The 17,808-nt window shown below is 38.8% G+C and overlaps 1 protein-coding gene across 3 annotated transcripts in view; it reads right to left on the bottom strand.

Annotated features, from left to right (window-relative positions):
- The window catches only part of LOC149175562 (calcineurin B-like protein 3), a 201,958-nt gene that overhangs the window by 120,843 nt on the left and 63,307 nt on the right, over positions 1–17,808 (bottom strand). For all 3 annotated transcript variants that reach the window (XM_089419710.1, XM_089419712.1, XM_089419711.1), the window contains one exon: positions 3,141–3,223. In XM_089419710.1, the coding sequence (XP_089275836.1) occupies positions 3,141–3,223 (83 nt within the window). The remainder of the gene's footprint in view (positions 1–3,140; positions 3,224–17,808) is intronic.

Genomic DNA, 17,808 nt, shown 5'->3' with positions numbered 1-17,808 from the left:
TTATAGAGCATATAATTTTGAGATCTTCCATGTACCTTTGGAGTCTGTATATATATGTAATTATGAATACCTCCCTAGTTAAGAGGGAGTGTTGAAAAACGTAAGTAGTGTCAGTCTTCATAATTGTATTTGAGTCATGATGTAATGTATTTCTCAAAAGAAAGAAACATAATTTTTATTATAAAAGAAATTGACTTAATAAAGCATGGGTTTCATGCTTGGGTCAATGATTTTTAGGTCAAAGCCTCCATTGTAGGCTTCTAGTGTTTATGTCAAGAGTCTTTGTCCTTGTCATCATGTAAAAGATGCTTCTTGGGCTTCTTGTGTCAAGAAAGAAATTTTTTTATGTAAATTAGGTCTTCTAGGCCTCCTCCACCAAGTCAGCCTCAAATAAGGACAAGTCGGCCTCGTCAACGGAATTCGACCTCATGAAAGCAATATAAATAGAGGGAGCTCGATTCATTTGGAGAGACACTCACTCAAGTTCTATACGCAATAGCTAGAAGCAAAAAAAGGGTGCAAAATTCAAGGAAGGAGGAGGAAAAACTAGCAAAGGAGAAAGAAGTCTTTATCAAGCAAAAAGAAGTCGAAATTTTCTCTCTTTGTCTCACACGTGCGAAGGAGTTGAAGTTGCAAGAGGGCTGAAATTATGGAGTAGTTTGACCGAAATTCTAGACTGTTGTTGAGCTAAAGTTGCTAGATAAGAGGAGATTACTGAAGTTTGCATAATCATCTTGGAAGGCTGACTTGGTGGAGGAGGAAGGTCTTTTTGTTAGGTCTAATGTCTTGGTCTATCTCATTTTGGTTAGTGGAAGAGTTTGACTAGGATTTCCCCTAGAGAGGGATTTTAGCCCTCGCTGAGTACCTACATCTAGTGGTGTTGTTGATCTTCATGTTTTGATTTGATGATTGCTTGATGAAAAGAAGATAAAAGAAGAACATAAAGAAAGTTAATAAGACTACAAGAATATCACAAGTAATTATCAATATAAGAGAATCTTTTTGCCTTTCTGATTTTCTAACGGGAAGAATCTTTTGTCTTGACCTTGTTGACCTTAGGAGGAGCTATCTTGCTCAAGGAAGGTCTCAAGAGGAAGTTGGAATAGGGTTTTTGCCGCTGCTACATGGCCAAACTCACAGGTCAAAGTAGAAGTATTGAAGCTAGTAGGTCGAAGTTGTAGTTTGAAGCTAGCTGGTGCTAGATCAAGGAAGGACTTGTTGGAAGGGCTGACTTGCTACCTGGAGGAGGACTTGGTTAGGGTTTGGGTTTATGTTGTCTCATTTGAAGCAAATTCTATAAGAAGAGAAGAATTTTTCGGGTTTTCCCCTTGGAGTGGTTTTGCCCTGGCTGAGAGCCTAATTTATGTGTACTCTATTGTTACTGTTTTTGTTCTTGATATTTGTTTGATGAAAAGATCTAAATAAAGAACACAAGAAGACTATCTAAATTCACAAGCAAATATTAGCGTTCAGGAAAAATGATTAAATAAGCTGCCACCTTGAATTTTCCAACAATATGGTCGTCTAGATTCACAATTTTAACATTAAGATTAGTGATTTCTAGCTCAAGCACTTCAATTTGGCTCTTGAATTCATCTTCCATCTCCTATTGTGACAGAAGTTGTGAAAGTTTGTAGTATTTCAGTGATGTAAGTCATTTGGTCATCTAGAGTCACAATTTCAACATTAAGATTGGTGATTTCTAGCTCAAGCACATCAATTTGGCTCTTCAATTCATCTTCCATATCCTTTTGTCTACAAGTGAGTCTTAACCATCAGCTATGCACAAAACTCTGTAATTACGTGAAGCATAATGCTTTAACAATAACTTAATCCAAAAAGAAAGCACGGTTGTTAAAAAAGCAACCACAACAAAAATTACAAAGTTTATTTCACTATACACAAATTTAAAAAATTGACACAAACCAAACTTAACAAATCAATCAATTCCACATGAAGACAATGGTGTGGTTGTTTGGGTTGCAAATCAACTCTTAAGTTTGTTAAATGAGAAGATACACGTCATATTAATAGCATAAAATGACCTAATAATAGAAATTTATATATAAATTCAAGAACAATAAAGATAACCTAGCTAAGAAGATAAGAGTGTTTCACCTCCATCATCTGTCTATATTCCATATAGATATATGAAAAGGGGGAATGGAAGAGACAAGGTTTACAGAGGAGATGATCCACAAGAACAATTTGCTTGTCCAGAGTGCCAGCACACTCCAAGTTATCTTACTGTGGCATATCTTGCATGACAATGCCATTGAGCAAGGTTGCATAAAAAAGTATTAGTGTGACCATCATGCACAATTAGGTCACACTGCAACACTATACGACCAAAAAATCTTAGAGAGCATCATGTGGCACAACACATGCTACCACTCTAAATTGTCCAAGGGATTGTTCACCACAATGTGCAGCCTACACCTATTACTCCTACACAATTCACACTTTCGAAAAAGCAGTCCTAATAATATATAGATAATATTTGGAGGCAAATGACAGTCCAACCAAATATAAGTGTAGTAGGGTTGATGTTAAAAAAATTTCATTGCAGTTCAATTAAGAAACAACCTCAACAATAACTAATACAACCACAAACGCTTTGGTCCCTTCTTAGCTAAGGAGACTTGTAGGAGATATGATTTCCTCGATGTTGGCAACTTTGTGACTCTAACCATAAGGCTCTAACACCAATTGATATAATCATCAATGAAGCATGATATAGGCTAAACTAAACTCCCATACCATCGGACACTAGACTTGCTTAGGAAGATAGTAAAAACCATATTCACCAAACTCTAAATGCCTATATATGAAAATGAGATCCTCAGGTACCATGAAGGCATGTGATCTTGGGTGTCAGGTAGCCTCTTATACCACATTACACAAAAATTACATTCAAGAAGTTACACATGGGATTTGACACCAAATTTTACTTAGTCCCTAATTACAAGGATGATGAGTAATTAGGCACATGTTTACAGGTAGTACATTCAGAAATGAATTAACACTCTGCACTAGGTTATATATAGTTTGTATATAGTTTGTATTCATAACAATATATAATACTCGATTCAATTAGCCATATTGCAATTATAAGGAGTGCTGCAAAGTAAAATGCTTACCTTATTGATCAGACCATCATCAATCACAGCACTGCTAATCTTCTTAAACAGCTCATACAGAGCTTCTACTTCACTAACACTAACTGCAGGGAACAAAACATAGATAAAAAAGATATTAGAAATGCATTTCCATGTTTTGCAACTGTATTTTAACTAGTTAGTTCCAGAAGCTGTGTCTAACCTTAAAATTTACTCAAAGGTTTCAACTCAGTTTCCCCAGATCAAAAAATAACATAATAGAGCAATCAAGTACGTGAAATAAAAACCTAGCAGGTAAAACTGCAAAACAAATTTCTAAAGTTATCTGTGCACGTGATTATGAGCAATAAAAAGCAGAAAAAACAGTACCTCAGATATGAGTACCGTCAAACAAAAACCACACAAACTCACTCTTAAAAATGATAAGATGTTAGTTCACAGTATTACAAAATCACCATAACTATACTCAAAGTATATAATCTATGGTTAATAAATGCAAAAATGTCCTCAAAATGAAAGCTAATACTGTCTTTTATAACCAGTGAATCCATAAAATTTATTTTTCCCAACATTCACCAAAACCAAGAAGGTCTACTGAACATTAATAACATACAAGGTTACAAGTCTTTGTTGAGGTAATCAGGCACTTCTCTTGTTAAAATCCCTAATTTATTACTTACTAAAGAAAGGTAGTTTTAGCTGACCCAAACATTTTATGTGGTGGCATTGTTCTTTCTTTCATTTTTGTTGCACGATTTGCGATCACTCCTCCCAAAGTGCATTTGGACTGGGTCCACATCCAGATTTTGTGGAACCGATTCTGTGAAATGGTTTTTACTTTTCTCATGGAATCAGCATGCTACCTTCATCATCCAGTTTGGTCAGCTGAGGATCCTTTCCAAGCTTTAAGAGAAAAAGGCTGCTCTTCTTGCTCCCCAATATGATCTTTTAGAACAAAGATCTGAAGGAGCTTAGGAAGGCTTGAACGTGAGTTGCAGCAACACAAAAGGGCAAAAAATGGGCAGTAATCCAGAACCTTAAGCCAGTCATTCACAACACTCTTCCTCTACAATGGACATGTCCTTGGCCATCTAAATGAAAATGTTCACATGTGCCAGAGTGATAACAGATATTGCTGTTGCTTGTTAGAATTGTACTGTCATGGTTTGGTCTTTTTGGGGTAACCTCTAGGAAGTTATTTCCAAGTACATCTCAAGGGTACTTCTGCCAATTATTGGATCTTCGCTTCCAAATAAGAGACAGGAGATCTGGGGGTGCTTGTGGATGCATGGGTCACTTCTTGTCTCATCCATGGTCGTTTATACTCGAAGATATCAGTGTTGGCTTTGGTTGAACATTATAGATATATGTGGTTCCAGATTCACAAGGGCCCACACATCCAGGATTTCTTCATTGTAGATTGTTAACCTCCGCTGCCTTCTCATATTTTATCACTCATATTGATGGTGATTTGTTTCATGATTTATACCTGGAGACATCTTAGAATTCTTCTTGCAGGGATATCACACTTTTGGGCGGTTTCAGTGCTCATACTAGGAGTCTAGGACATAGCAAACACCAATCCATGATAGCACCAAGCACAGATTTATCTCCATGAGTTAGACTTCGAGAATTTTTGGCTCAAAAACACAGTTGATAGTTTATGCCCCCCTTACAACCTAATGGGCAGCACCTTCTCCAGCTAGGAGAATTTTAGAGCCTCTTCCATCCTTAATGGGTTGTTTTTCTTTCTAAATTCCAAAAAGCATACTTGCTTTCTTCATAGTAGGGGGAGGCTTGTTGTAAATAAAATATAATACTTAATAATTAGTTATAATAAGTCATGACTAGGGTCATGACTATTCAAGAAAGGTGCCTCGAGCTATATTTAAGGCAAAGCCCTTTATTGTAAAATAGCATCTCTCACTCATTTATTTATTTTTAATAAAACTTGTTGCTTCATCTGGTACAAAAGCCAGATTGTCGTTAGTGCTCTTGCTACAAAACTGGTCCATTGTGCCCTCCACTACTATCTCGTTCAGATACTGTCCATTGTTGTCATTAACCGCATTGCCTTGGTCTATGTTGTCGCTCTACTCCCTTATTCCCCCACAACCCTCTTGTCCCATCGTCATTCCACTCATCTGTCTGTTGAACCACCTGCATCTGATCAATTGGTCAAACCGACTGTCATTGTAGCCATCAATCAACGCCACATCACCATGTTCCGCCATCCATTAGCCCTGTTCCACCGCTTGTCCCTGTCCCATCGTCCGCAGTCCCTACACTACTGCACTTCCCTTCCCCCATCGTCTGTTGTCCTCAAATCCACCGTCGATTTAGAGCCACCAAATCAGTTCCTTGCAACAGTTTGTTGCCATTCGTACATATCATCATTAAATCCCTCTAAGTACTAGATTACATTACAGTTACAGTTAAGTCGAATTGAATTATATATATATATAACTTATATTAATATAAAATAGTTATATCGGTTCCCCGCAATAGTTTGTTGGCATTCGTTTGTATCATCATTAAAGCCCTCTAAGTATTAATATAAAATATTTATATATATATATATATAAAATAAGTCAAACTAGGACGGAACACACCACCAGTTACTCAAACAATGACGATGAGCGAATTTAATAAAAGATTGGACGAATTTGAGAAGAGGTTCAACCAGAAAGACGAGAAATTTATGAAGCTACAAGCGAAACAAGACAGTTTAGAGAATCAGCTCACGCAAGATTATAGCGCCATTCAGAGAGACCAAGCAGACCTACGAAACTTGGTTGATCAAAATCACAATCAAGTGATGAGTATGTTGAGCCAGATCTTCCAATCAAAGAATAGTGCAACCACCCAACAACAAGACTCTTCAAATACGTCAACTCCATCAAGCTCACATCACATTCTCAAATCTCCACGTTTGTCTACCATACAGGATCTCCAAAACAGTATACCAAATCTTCAAAATATGATGATTTCAAACCAAATTCCCTCATACAATCAACCGATTGTCACATACCAATGAACAGCAAAGCTCGAGTTGTCGAAATTTTACGGTAATGAGAAACACGATGTAGCATGGTTCAATAAGGCAGAGGAGTATTTTGAGATTTACAATATTGACAACGACGATGAAAAAATCAAGCATGCATCCATGCAGCTTGTGTTGAATTTTCTACAAAGATGCAAACTAGAAAATTAAATCTTTGATCTAATAATTACTTTTAATGATCTTTAATCAATTCTTCTTATGTAAGATCATTAAGCAATTATACACTAAAAATCTCAACAGTAAAGTAGCGAAAACAGTAGAAACAGTAAAGTTCATAAAGTGACAACCATGCACAATATAGACAACAAAATTTTCCCGGGGAAACCCAAACTTAGGAGAAAACCCAACAATTCTTCTTCTAAGAGAAATTCTTCTTCAGCAAGGTTTACAATAAAATGTCTAGAAATTTGTGCCAAGAACCAAGTCCTAACTTTAGCGATTGCAGACTTTTTCTGCTCCCACAAATGTCTTCTATATAAGATAGATAATGAGTGAGTGAAACAAATGTAAGTGTCACATCATGTGTATATATAAAAATCGAATGGGTGCATTTACCCCAAGGGGCACACCCTTTCATGGTGGCCGAATTGTTCCTTTTGAGCCTACATGAAACCCAAAAAATAAAGTTTATTTTATCATAATTTTTTTTGGACCAACTTAGGAGGCCTCTTGGCATGCGGGAATACCTCCCGATGCTACACAAAAATCAACACTCCCTCTTAGCAAGGAAGATATTCTCCTTGGCTGCAACAAATTCTCCATTAGCTGAAATTTCTCCTTCCTTAATAAGAGTTTATGAGCTTGCCATATTGATGCATGTCTATAGATAACTCCATCTTGCAGTGGGCAATGTAACTCATATATCCAGGGTTGGCCAAAGTCCTTGACTCCTTTAAGGATCCTTAGGCAAGGTATCAGTCTCCTTTGGTCATGACCTAGTCTAGGCATCCAATTTTTTCTAGCTTTTGGAGGGAATTTGCCTTTGGACTATTCACCCTTTGGGTCAAAGTCCTTTATGACCTAGCCAAGTCCTTCTAGCTTAAAAGGTGGATTACATCTATCTCCTTCGATCAACATATCCAAGACCTTCTGGATTCTAAAGAGAAGATTTGTCCAATCTTATAATTTCCTTGGGTCATTCACCTCTAGTCGACCTAGCCAAGTCCTTCTAGCTTCGGACGTGAATGTATCCTATAATTTCCCTTGTAATTGCTATTGATTTCTAGTAGCATCGGATGTGCTCTAAGTCTAAAATTTTGCGGGGAGGCTTAGACACAAGTATTCCACAATACCCATAAATCGTTCTGGGAAATTCCACCCAGAGACAGTGTTATTAAAACAATTAATTATTTTTAATGAATGCCTAAGTCTAAACTTAGGAAATTAAAATAATTAAAGGGTATTAATCTAACTCTGGGTGAAACTTCTAGAAGAAGACGAGGATCAAATCAATATGATCTGAGCCATTGATTAGAATCTAATCTTGGTCGTTGAATACTCAGCTAGAGGATTATAAGGACTTTGATGGGCATTTGGAAAACACACCAAGCAAATACTCAGTTACCCAAGTAAAATCGATTTCCTCACTAGTCGAAGTTCAGCAAGAGGAAATCAATTCAGAGGGAGAGTTGCAGGTGAGTGGGAGAGAGGGTATCAGCAGCAGTCAAGAGTCAGTAGCAGAAGAAGAAGAGCAGAGAAGAGACAGTGTAGAAGTTGTGAAACAGAGGGACAACGCAGAAGCAGAGACGCTGGGACTGCGTAGTCCCTACCCAAAAGCTAACGCAATGAGTGACAGAGGGGGCAGCAAGTCCTCTCCCAAATCAGAATCTCGCCAAGGAGTGTGAGAAAGTTGTCTGTAAAATTCTCACAAAGATATATTTTCTATTTTGCTAGTTGCATCTTGTACATGAGATTTTTGTTGAAGATTAATAAAGAAACCCTCATCTATTGCACCAATTTTCCCACACTGGGTTTTTCCGGGGACGATTGTCCAAAAATAACTGTCATTGTGATTATCCTTGTGCTAGTATTTTTCTTTGCATTTACTTTCCACAGTATTTTAATTGTGAAGGCTGCAGTAGAATTTATTTCAATATTTGTTGTAGAAACACTGTGAATAACTTATTTTTGAATTAATAAGTAGAAGAAATAATATCAGTCACTACAGTTGGATTTCTATTTTGAAATTTTCACATGGTATCGGAGTTGAGATAAGTGCAGATCGGAAGAGCCAAGCGTTGGAGAGAAGAAGGGAGTTTGAAATTACTGCATAGGCAGAAAATCGAAACCCCAAAGGAATTGCGCAAACCAGTCCTGAAGGGGCAAATTTTTCATAAGAAAATCCCTCTCTAAGTGAGTCGAGAGAGAGGAAGATTTCCAGGATGAAATTGCCAGTAACAGAGGAAGCAACGCAAAAACTTAATTGCAGAGTAGTATTCAGGTAAAGATGCAACCTTTTCTGCAGCAATTGTTGGGGCCAAAAAAAGTGTCAAAGATTGATAGCACTAAGAAGGATGGAAAATCAAGATGTCTCCAGATTATCTTCTAGATTAGAAGAAGAATTCGCATGTTTGTCAAGTTCAGCATCGGCAAAATTTTGGTACATTGATAGTGGGGCTTCAGCTCATATGATTATAGTACGAGAACGTTTCTCGAGCTATCAAGAAGAACAAATGGACTTCCATATTACTATGGGAAACAGAACGAAGTGTACTCCAGTAGGAGAGGCAGCATAGCATTTCAGACGGAAGCAGGAACCAGCATCCAAGTCACTAATGTTCTGCATGTATAGGCAGCAATCTTAATGGTGAAGAGGAACTGAATGAGATATGGCACAGGTGAATGTGACACTTACACCACAGAGCATTGAGGATGCTCAAAGAGACTATGATGGGAGTACCAATCATTAGTATTGAGCATGATGATATATGCAGAGGATGCGTACTAGGGAAGTACACTAAAGTAGTGTTTCCTAGGAGTAAAAACGGAGCGGAAGGAGTATTGGGATTGATACACTCAGATATTTGTGGTCCAATGTCCACAAGAGCTCTTAGTGGTGGCGAATACTTCATCACCTTTATTAATGATCACTCTAGAAAAACCTGGATCTATTTCTTAAAGACCAAGGATGAGGTATTCGATCGGTTCAAAGAGTTTAAGCCTCTCGTTGAGAACATGACAGGGAAAAAGATAACGGTATTGCATTCAGACAATGGTGGAGAATATACGAACAAAGACTTCAAATATTTCTGCGCAAAGGAGGGCATCAAAAGAGAATGGATAACTCCCTATACTATGGAGCAGAAGGGAGTTGCAGAGCGCAAGAATAGAACTATTATTGGAGCAAAAAAGGCTATGTTGTATGATCAGGATCTGCTTAAGTTCATATGGGCAGAAGCTTGCAACACGGTAGTGTATATCCAAAATAGAACTCCTCACAGAGCATTGGGGAAGAAAACGCCCAAAGGAGTCTTCACAAGGAAGAAGTCGGAAGTCAATCTGTTAAAATTGGGAACTAGGGCCAACTCCATGTGGGTCATCTTATTAATGGCAGCTGATATTTTTCTTGGATCCCTCTCATCGAGAGGTGTAGGATTGATCTAAAGATCATCCGATTCCAATAAGTATTCATGGAGATATGAATTTATTTGTGTTATGGGACAATTTGTCAAGGTCGGCTAGCAACCAAATAACCCCCACATGCGCTCAACGTTTTAGTATAAAAGGAGGTGACTTGATAGTCATTAGCACACACTTCACTCTTGATTTCTCTCCACTTGTTTTGGGTTTTAGTGAAAGAGAAGTCTAAGAGTTAGAAGCCCTTGATGCAGGAGGAAAGGAGGCTAAACAAGCTACCCTAGCCGCAGTCCAAGGGAGGAAACCCCTGATTCTATACGCTGCCCAACCTGCCCTCTACGCTTCCTAAAGGAGAGACATAGCACAGTGAAGAAGGCCTATTCACGCTACCCAAATACACAGGTCTATCCTGGCCTAGCCGCAGTAAGAAAGACATAACAGCGTGGGTTTTTGGAGGCTGTTTCAGGGTCATATGTGAAGGTTGAGTTGTTGTTAGGAGGGCCAAGTTATCTTCCTAGAGGGCCGAGGCAGAGGAGGGTTGTTTGGGTTTGATGTGTGGAATGTAAGCTACAACAAGGTTGTGTGGTAGGCCGCAAGCCATACCACCACAGCAAGGGACAGTGTGGGTTGTTTTGGGGTCATGTTATGCCCTAATCTTTAGCGTGGAGGCAAAGGGTTCACACTAGGGTAGGTCGCATTTCATAAGGGAAATTCTGGGCCAGATTTGAAGACGGTTAGGAACTATTGTGTGCCCTAACTAGTCTCAAAAATTGCAGCAGTAATGAAGTCACAAACAGCAGCGTTTGTGTGGTGTGTTGGGCCAAATGTTGTGACTAGATTTAGATCAATGTTGCTGGTACTTGGTGCTGCAAGTTGATGGTGAAACAATGGTTCATGGTGAAGCAATGGTTCATGGTGAAGCCATGATACATGGGACAACAAGGTTACATAGTGCAGCGAGATACATGGGACAGCAAGGTTACATAGTGCAGCAAGATACATGGGACAACAAGGTCACATGGTGCAGCAAAGATACATGGGACAGCAAGGTCACATGGTGGACAATATTGATGTAGCATTATGGTTGGATACTACAACAGTTAATGCAACATGTTAAGATACAGCCTATGGATGCAGCGACATATCTAGATGCAGCAGTTGGATGCAGCATGGTGATATAAACAGCAGTATAGTGTTGCATAATGATTGAGTATAGCCCGGTGATGCGAGCATGTGATGAAGAGCAGCTTAATGATAGTGGTGCAGTGTGATGATACTTTGCAGTATACATTGAGCACAGCAATGGGTACAATCATGACTAGTGAAGAGGATGAGACGCAGCATAGTGATGATGGGTGCAGCATAGTGAGGTGCAACATGATGATGAGGAGCAGCATAATGATAAGTGCAGCAAGGCGATGGGGTCACCTTGGAGAATCAGTTGAAGCAGCATGTCTTCAACTGAGTTCAGCGACCTCATGTATCATCTTCTTAGAGATGATCTATGCTCTTATTTAGATAAGTCAAAGTGTTGACTTCTGTTGTAAATGTACTCTCTCTCTCTCTCTCTCTGTGTTGAAATATTGAAGAACATATAAGAAGAATTGATCAAGGGTTTCCCCACATTAGGGTTTGTCCCTGGCTGGCGCCACATCTTGTGTCCTCTTGTCTTGGCTTGTCTTCTGCGATTTATGTTTATGTTCTATCTACAATTTACTATTATGCTGATGTGATTGATAATTTGGAGAAGATATTGAGCTAACTATGAAAATTGAAATAAATTGCTCTAAGCATAGAACATACCTAAAATTAACACAATCATCTCAAGATATCTGGAAGCGTGGCATATTGTCACATTCCAGGCAAGAAGAGCAGTAAAATGGATCAGACTATAGAAAAGCAGTACCTCGTAGGATATAGTGAGACCTCAAAGGCATACAAAATCTACATTCCTAGCAGCAGGAAGATTGTAGTGAGACGAAATGCGATGTAAATGGAGGATAGAGCTTTCAAGAATCTCAAGAGATGTCAGCAGAAGGTCAGTCAGTAGATGTTCCATTAGTCCAGCAGCAGCAGGGGCGGGCAGGAGGACAGACACCTGCATCGAGTACAGTGACAAGTACCAGTATTTCCTCAGTGGAAGGAAAACCAAATAGTTCTCAGTAGATGGAACGACAAGATCAGGAGGAGGATTTGATTGAGCCTCCCACCACTAGTGGTAGAACCAGCAGGGAAGTACAGAAGACACTAAGGGATGCAGAGGAGTTTGTTGGAGCACCTAGAACCGAGAAGAGGCAGCGTAAGCAGCCTGACAGATTCCAAGCCTTGGTAGCACAGCTTCAAGAACCCTCTAGCTTTCAGGAAGTCATTCAACACCAAGTTTGAGTGGATGCCATGGTAGAAGAGTATAGTTCTATCATGACAAATGATGTCTGGGAAGTAGTACCTAGACCAGAGGATAGATCAGTTGTAGGATCAAGGTGGATCTACAAGATCAAGTATGTTGCAGATGGCAGTATAGAGAAGTACAAGGCTAGGTTCGTGGCAAAAGGGTACGCACAAAAAGAAGGAATAGACTATGAAGAGACCTTCGCCCTAGTAGCCCGATATACCTCTATCATATCCGTTATATCCCTAGCCGCTCAAATGGGATGGGAGATTCACCAAATGGATCTCAAGACAACATTCTTGAACGAGGTGATAGAAGAAGAGGTGTATATAGAACAACCCGAAGGCTTTGAAACTCATGAAAAGAGAACTCATGTATGCAGATTAAAGAAAGCCATGTATGGGCTCAAACAGGCACCCAGAGCATGGTATTGTCGAATTGATAGTTACTTGCAGCAATTAGGATTCGTCAAGAGTGAGGTTGATCCCAATCTCTACTATTTAATGGTAAAAAATGAGCCACTTATTCTAGTATTATATGTGGAAGACTTGTTTCTAACAGGGTCATCTAAGCTCATACAGAACTACAAGAAGAATCTTGAAGCAGAATTCGACATGAAGGATATGGGGTTGATGCATTCTTTTCTAGGATTGGAAGTCTAGGAAAAGAATGGGGAGATCTTCCTTGGGCAAGGAAGATATGCTACAGGGATTATGAAGAGATTCCGAATGCAGGATTGTCGACCCATGGCTACACCTATGATCACCAACTGAAAGAAAATAGATGCATCAGGAGACAAGGAGGTGGACCCCACCTTGTACAGACAACTCATTGGGTCGCTCATGTATCTGGTCAATAGTAAGCCAAACATTTGCTTCGTTGTCAACACCCTTAGTCAATTCATGGTGGAACCGAAAAGGGTGCATTGGGCAGCAACTATGCACATTCTCAGGTATGTGCATGGAACAGTTGAATATGGGTTGAAATACTCCTAAGGAGATGACGTCAGATTGGATGGATTCACAGATGCAAATTGGGCAAGTAGTTCAGTAGACTGGAAAAGTACCTCTGGGTACTGCTTCAATGTTGGATCAAGAAAGGTCTCTTGGTGCAATAGGAAATAGAAGTCGATAACTCTGAGCTCATTAGACGTTGAATATATGGCAGCAAGCACAGCTACGTATGAAGCTATATGGTTATAAAATTGCTTGTGAGTTTGTTCAGAAAAAGGATGGAAGCAACCAGGATTTACTATGATAATCAGAGTTGTATCAAACTCTCTGAGAATCCAGTATTTCATGATCGGTCAAAACATATTGATACCAGATGTCACTTTATCAGAGACAGTGTTCAGCGTGGGACAGTACAGCTGCAGTATGTTCCCACAGGAGATCAGGTAGCAAACGTACTCACAAAGGCTCTAGGAAGAGCTAAGTTTATTCATTTCAGAAAGCAGATGGGTAGGGTAGAGAATCTGTTTCAGTAGCAGAAACAGGTGATTTCTCAGTTACAGTGACAGGAAATGAGAGGGAGTTGCAATATAGATGTAGTGTTGGCAGTGGCAAGGTCAGCAGCAGTATAGATGCATCATTTGCGCAGTAGTTGTTGGGCAGTGATGTTAGACATCAGCAGCGGAGAGGGAGATGTTACAAAACAAGGTGATGCTTTGGCAGGTTGCATTGCTAGAGCACATTCCTCGCTAAGAGGGAGTGTTGATTTCTAGTAGCATCGGATGTGCTCTAAGTTTCAAATTTTGTAGGGAGGCTTAGGCACATGTATCCCACAATACCCAGAAATCGTTTTGGGAAATTCCACCTGGAGACAATTTTATTAAAATAATTAATTATTTTTAATGAATCATAAGTCTAAACTTTGGGAATTAAAATAATTAAAGGGTATTAATCTAACTGTGGGGAAACTTCAAGAAGAAGACAAGGATCAAGTCAATATGATCTGAGCCATTGATTAGAATCTAATATGGGTCGTTGAATACTCAACTGGAGGATTATAAGACGAACTTCGATGGGCATTTGGAAAACACACCAGGCAGATACTCAGTTACCCGAGTAAAATCGATTTCCTCACTGGTCGAAGTTCGGCAAGAGGAAATCGATTCAAAGGGAGAGTTGCAGGTAAGGAGGAAAGAGGGCATCAGCAGCAGTCGAGAGGCAGGAGAAGACGAAGTAGAGCAGAAAAGAGACAGTGCAAAAGATGTGACACAGAGGGACAGCGCCTAAGCCGAGACGTTGGGACTACGTAGTCCCTACGCAGAAGCTGACGCAGTGAGTGACAGACTAGGCAACAGGTCCTCTCCCATATTAGAATCTCGCCAAGAAGTGTGAGAAAGTTGTCTGTAAAATTCTCACAGAGATATCTTTTCTATTCTGCTAGTTGTATCTTGTGCATGAGATTTTCGCTAAAGATTAATAAAGAAACCCTCATCTGCTGCACCGGTTTTCCCACACTGGGTTTTTCCAGGAACGATTGTCCAAAAATAACTATCATTATGATTATCCTTGTGATAGTATTTTTATTTGCATTCACTTTCCACAATATTTAATTGTGAAGGTTGCAGTAAAATTTATTTCGATATTTGTCATAGAAACATTGTGAATAACTTATTTCTAAATTAATAAGTAGAAGGAATAATATCAATCACTGTAGTTGGATTTCTATTTTAAAATTTCACAATTGCCTTGAGCCATTAACCTTTCTGGTCAAAGTCCTTTATGACCTAGCTAGGTCCTTCTCGCAGGAAAGTCCTTCTAGCTTCTTAGGTGAATGTATCCATCTCCCTTGGTCAAAGTCCTTTATGGGTTCAAGAGATGATTTGCCCAATCCTACAAAGACCTCATCACTCCCTCTCAATGAGGGAGACATTCAGCATCATACCAAGCTCATCTCTAAAGTATGTTCACAATCTCCTCATCTGTGGATATTACTGGAGCTTTACTGCTCCTTTCTGCACCATGTCTTGAATGAAGTGACCAGGCCATGTCCTTATGGATGCTTCCTCAATCACGTAAGCAAGTCCTTAAGAAGCTTGATTTCTTCTACTAATCCAACATCAAGAGCCTCTAGTATATTTGACCTTCAAGTAATCTTATCTTCTTGTGCAAGAACTTCTTATCTTTGAAGTATGTTCACAATCTACTCATCTGTGGATATTACTGGAGCTTTACTGCTCCTTTCTGCACCATGTCTTGAATGAAGTGACCAGGCCATGTCCGTATGGATGCTTCCTCAATCACGTAAGCAAGTCCTTCTGCTCTTATTGCTCCCTTTGTCACATCAGCAAGTCCTTCTATTATTGCTCCCTCTATCAAGTAAGCAAGTCCTTTTGTTGTTAATGCTCCCTCTCGAACAATAATCACTCTTATTGAGTCTATGCTCAAGTCTAAGAATTTAATCATCAATGACAGAAGCAAAAATCTTCTCGTCGTCCATTCCCTCTTTCTGGGAGAATCCTCTTGTCACAAACTTCTTGATGTTACGACTTTATCTTGTAAGCAATTTCACCACTTTTGGCATTCACCCCAAAAGATTGATCTATCACTTGATGATCTGAAGTTGCACAAATTTTCAAATTCGGAAGTACCCATTTTTTCCATGGTTGGCTTCCAATTTTTAGAGTGGTGTTGAGAGATTTTTCAAGATAACTACCTTGAATTGTGGACTTAATATCATTGGGGATTCTGTGTCAGCCCTCTGTTTCCACAAGGACTGAATTTCTACTCCATTCTATTGGAAATTGGTAGCGATGGGATGAATTTCCTTAAATAAAATTTCATTTCTGACCTTTCTTAAGTGACTTTCTAAAAATAGAAAGTCATGTCTATTTTTGCAACCATGACTTTCCAAAAAATAGTAAATCACCTTCCATCAATTTGTAATCATATATACAGGATGGAAAATCACTTAACTTGTCTTTAATCAATCTCAATTGTTTAATTTTTAACTTAATCATCAATATTATTATTATTATTGTTATCATCTTTATAATATTATTATATTATTATTAAAATAAATTCAAGTCTCTTAATTCTGAGACTCAATAATGCCATATGTAACTCCCTTCAATTAATGCATATTTTACTCTCTCTCTCTTAAAGGATTCATTCATCTCTCTATTCAATGCTCTTACGCCCCTCTTACACTCTCTTACACACTTTAATGACTTGTCATAAAAGATTACTCTTTACACCTCTTTAATTCATAAGTTACACTTTCCTCCTAAATGCATAGGTTACACTCCTATTTTGGCATATGTAACTCCTCAAGGCATAGGAGTCACTCCCTCATGAATTCAACCTCCATGCTCTTCCTATATATTTGTGTCTCTCATCTTCACTTGACACACTTACTTGTGCTTGTGAAAGGAGAATTCAAACTTGAGAAAGAGAGAGTTGGAGAGTCTAAAGGAAAATTGAGAGAGAGAGAGAGAGTCTTGAAGAGCAAGAGCAGACCTTGGAGAGCCAAAGTGATTCAGTGTTTGCATCGACTACTACTATCAGATATCTTCTTCAAATTTGGGTGAACTCCATTGTCTCATTGCACTTTATATCTTTGTTGAACAACTGATTTTTGGTAGAAGAATATGGTTGGGTTTTCCCCTTGTGGGTTTTTCCCTGGTTATTGACCTAACTTCTCTGTGTTTCATTGAGAGTTTGGTTGTCTTCCATTGTGCATATAGTTTATGTTTTATCTACAATTACTTAACTTATTTTGTAACATAAAGAAGTTTTGAATTCAAGTGATTGGAACAGGATAGAACATCAGGATTTCAATATGTTATCAAGGTTTTGGTGAAGACAAGCTCAAGAGGACAAGCTTCATTTCCAACTCTCTTTCTGTTGGAATATCTCCTATTGTCAGCTCCACTTCCAGCTCTCTTTCTGATGGAATATCTCTTGTTGTCCACTCCATTTGTACCTCTCTTTCTGCTAAAATATAGCTTGTTGTCTGCTCCATTTGAAATTCTCTTTCTACTGAAATATAGCTTGTTGTCTGCTCCATTTGAAACTCTCCTTCTGCTGAAATATTTCTTGTTGTTCCTTCTACTTGCTACTCATTTTCTGCTGAAATTTTTCTTCCCTTTTGCTACTAAAATATTTTATTTACAGCTGAAATATCTCTTGTTGTCCCTTTCTATTTGTTGTTGAAATTTTGAGCAGATCAAGATGTCTTCCTCCTACTTTAAGAATGAAGAGAATTTGGTTGATGCTTCTAACTTCTTCCCTTGGAAGGCCAAATAGGATATTACGTTTGAGGAACATGATGTTCTAGAACATGTTGAAGGAAAGGTAGCAAAACCAGCTGAAAACTCCAATGTTGTTATCAAGGCCAAATACAAGAAAGGAGAAGTCAAATCTAAAAAGATTATCCTTAACTCTCTTCGAGACCACCTCATCACTTATATCTCCAATTTGAAAAAGCCAAAGAAATGTATGGCAAGCTGATTGGAATGTATCAAGTGAACAAATTGAATCAAATTATTGCTCTAAAGAATCAGCGCAAGGATGTTAAGTTGAACAGAGGAGAAACCATCCAAGCATACTTCATGAGGATATCAAAATTCAAAGATCAGCGATTAACTTCTGGTGAAGTTTCGGATAAAGAATTGGTACTCATTATGCTTGGAGGTCTTCCTTCTTGGGAAA

The sequence above is a fragment of the Pinus tabuliformis genome, chromosome 4_1, assembly GCF_031772625.1.
Source record: "Pinus tabuliformis cultivar Carrire ecotype Pingquan chromosome 4_1, CPIR1, whole genome shotgun sequence".
Taxonomy (NCBI): domain Eukaryota; kingdom Viridiplantae; phylum Streptophyta; class Pinopsida; order Pinales; family Pinaceae; genus Pinus; species Pinus tabuliformis.
The sequence above is the reverse complement of the archived record's forward strand: the minus strand, read 5'-3'. Positions and strand labels throughout refer to the sequence as shown.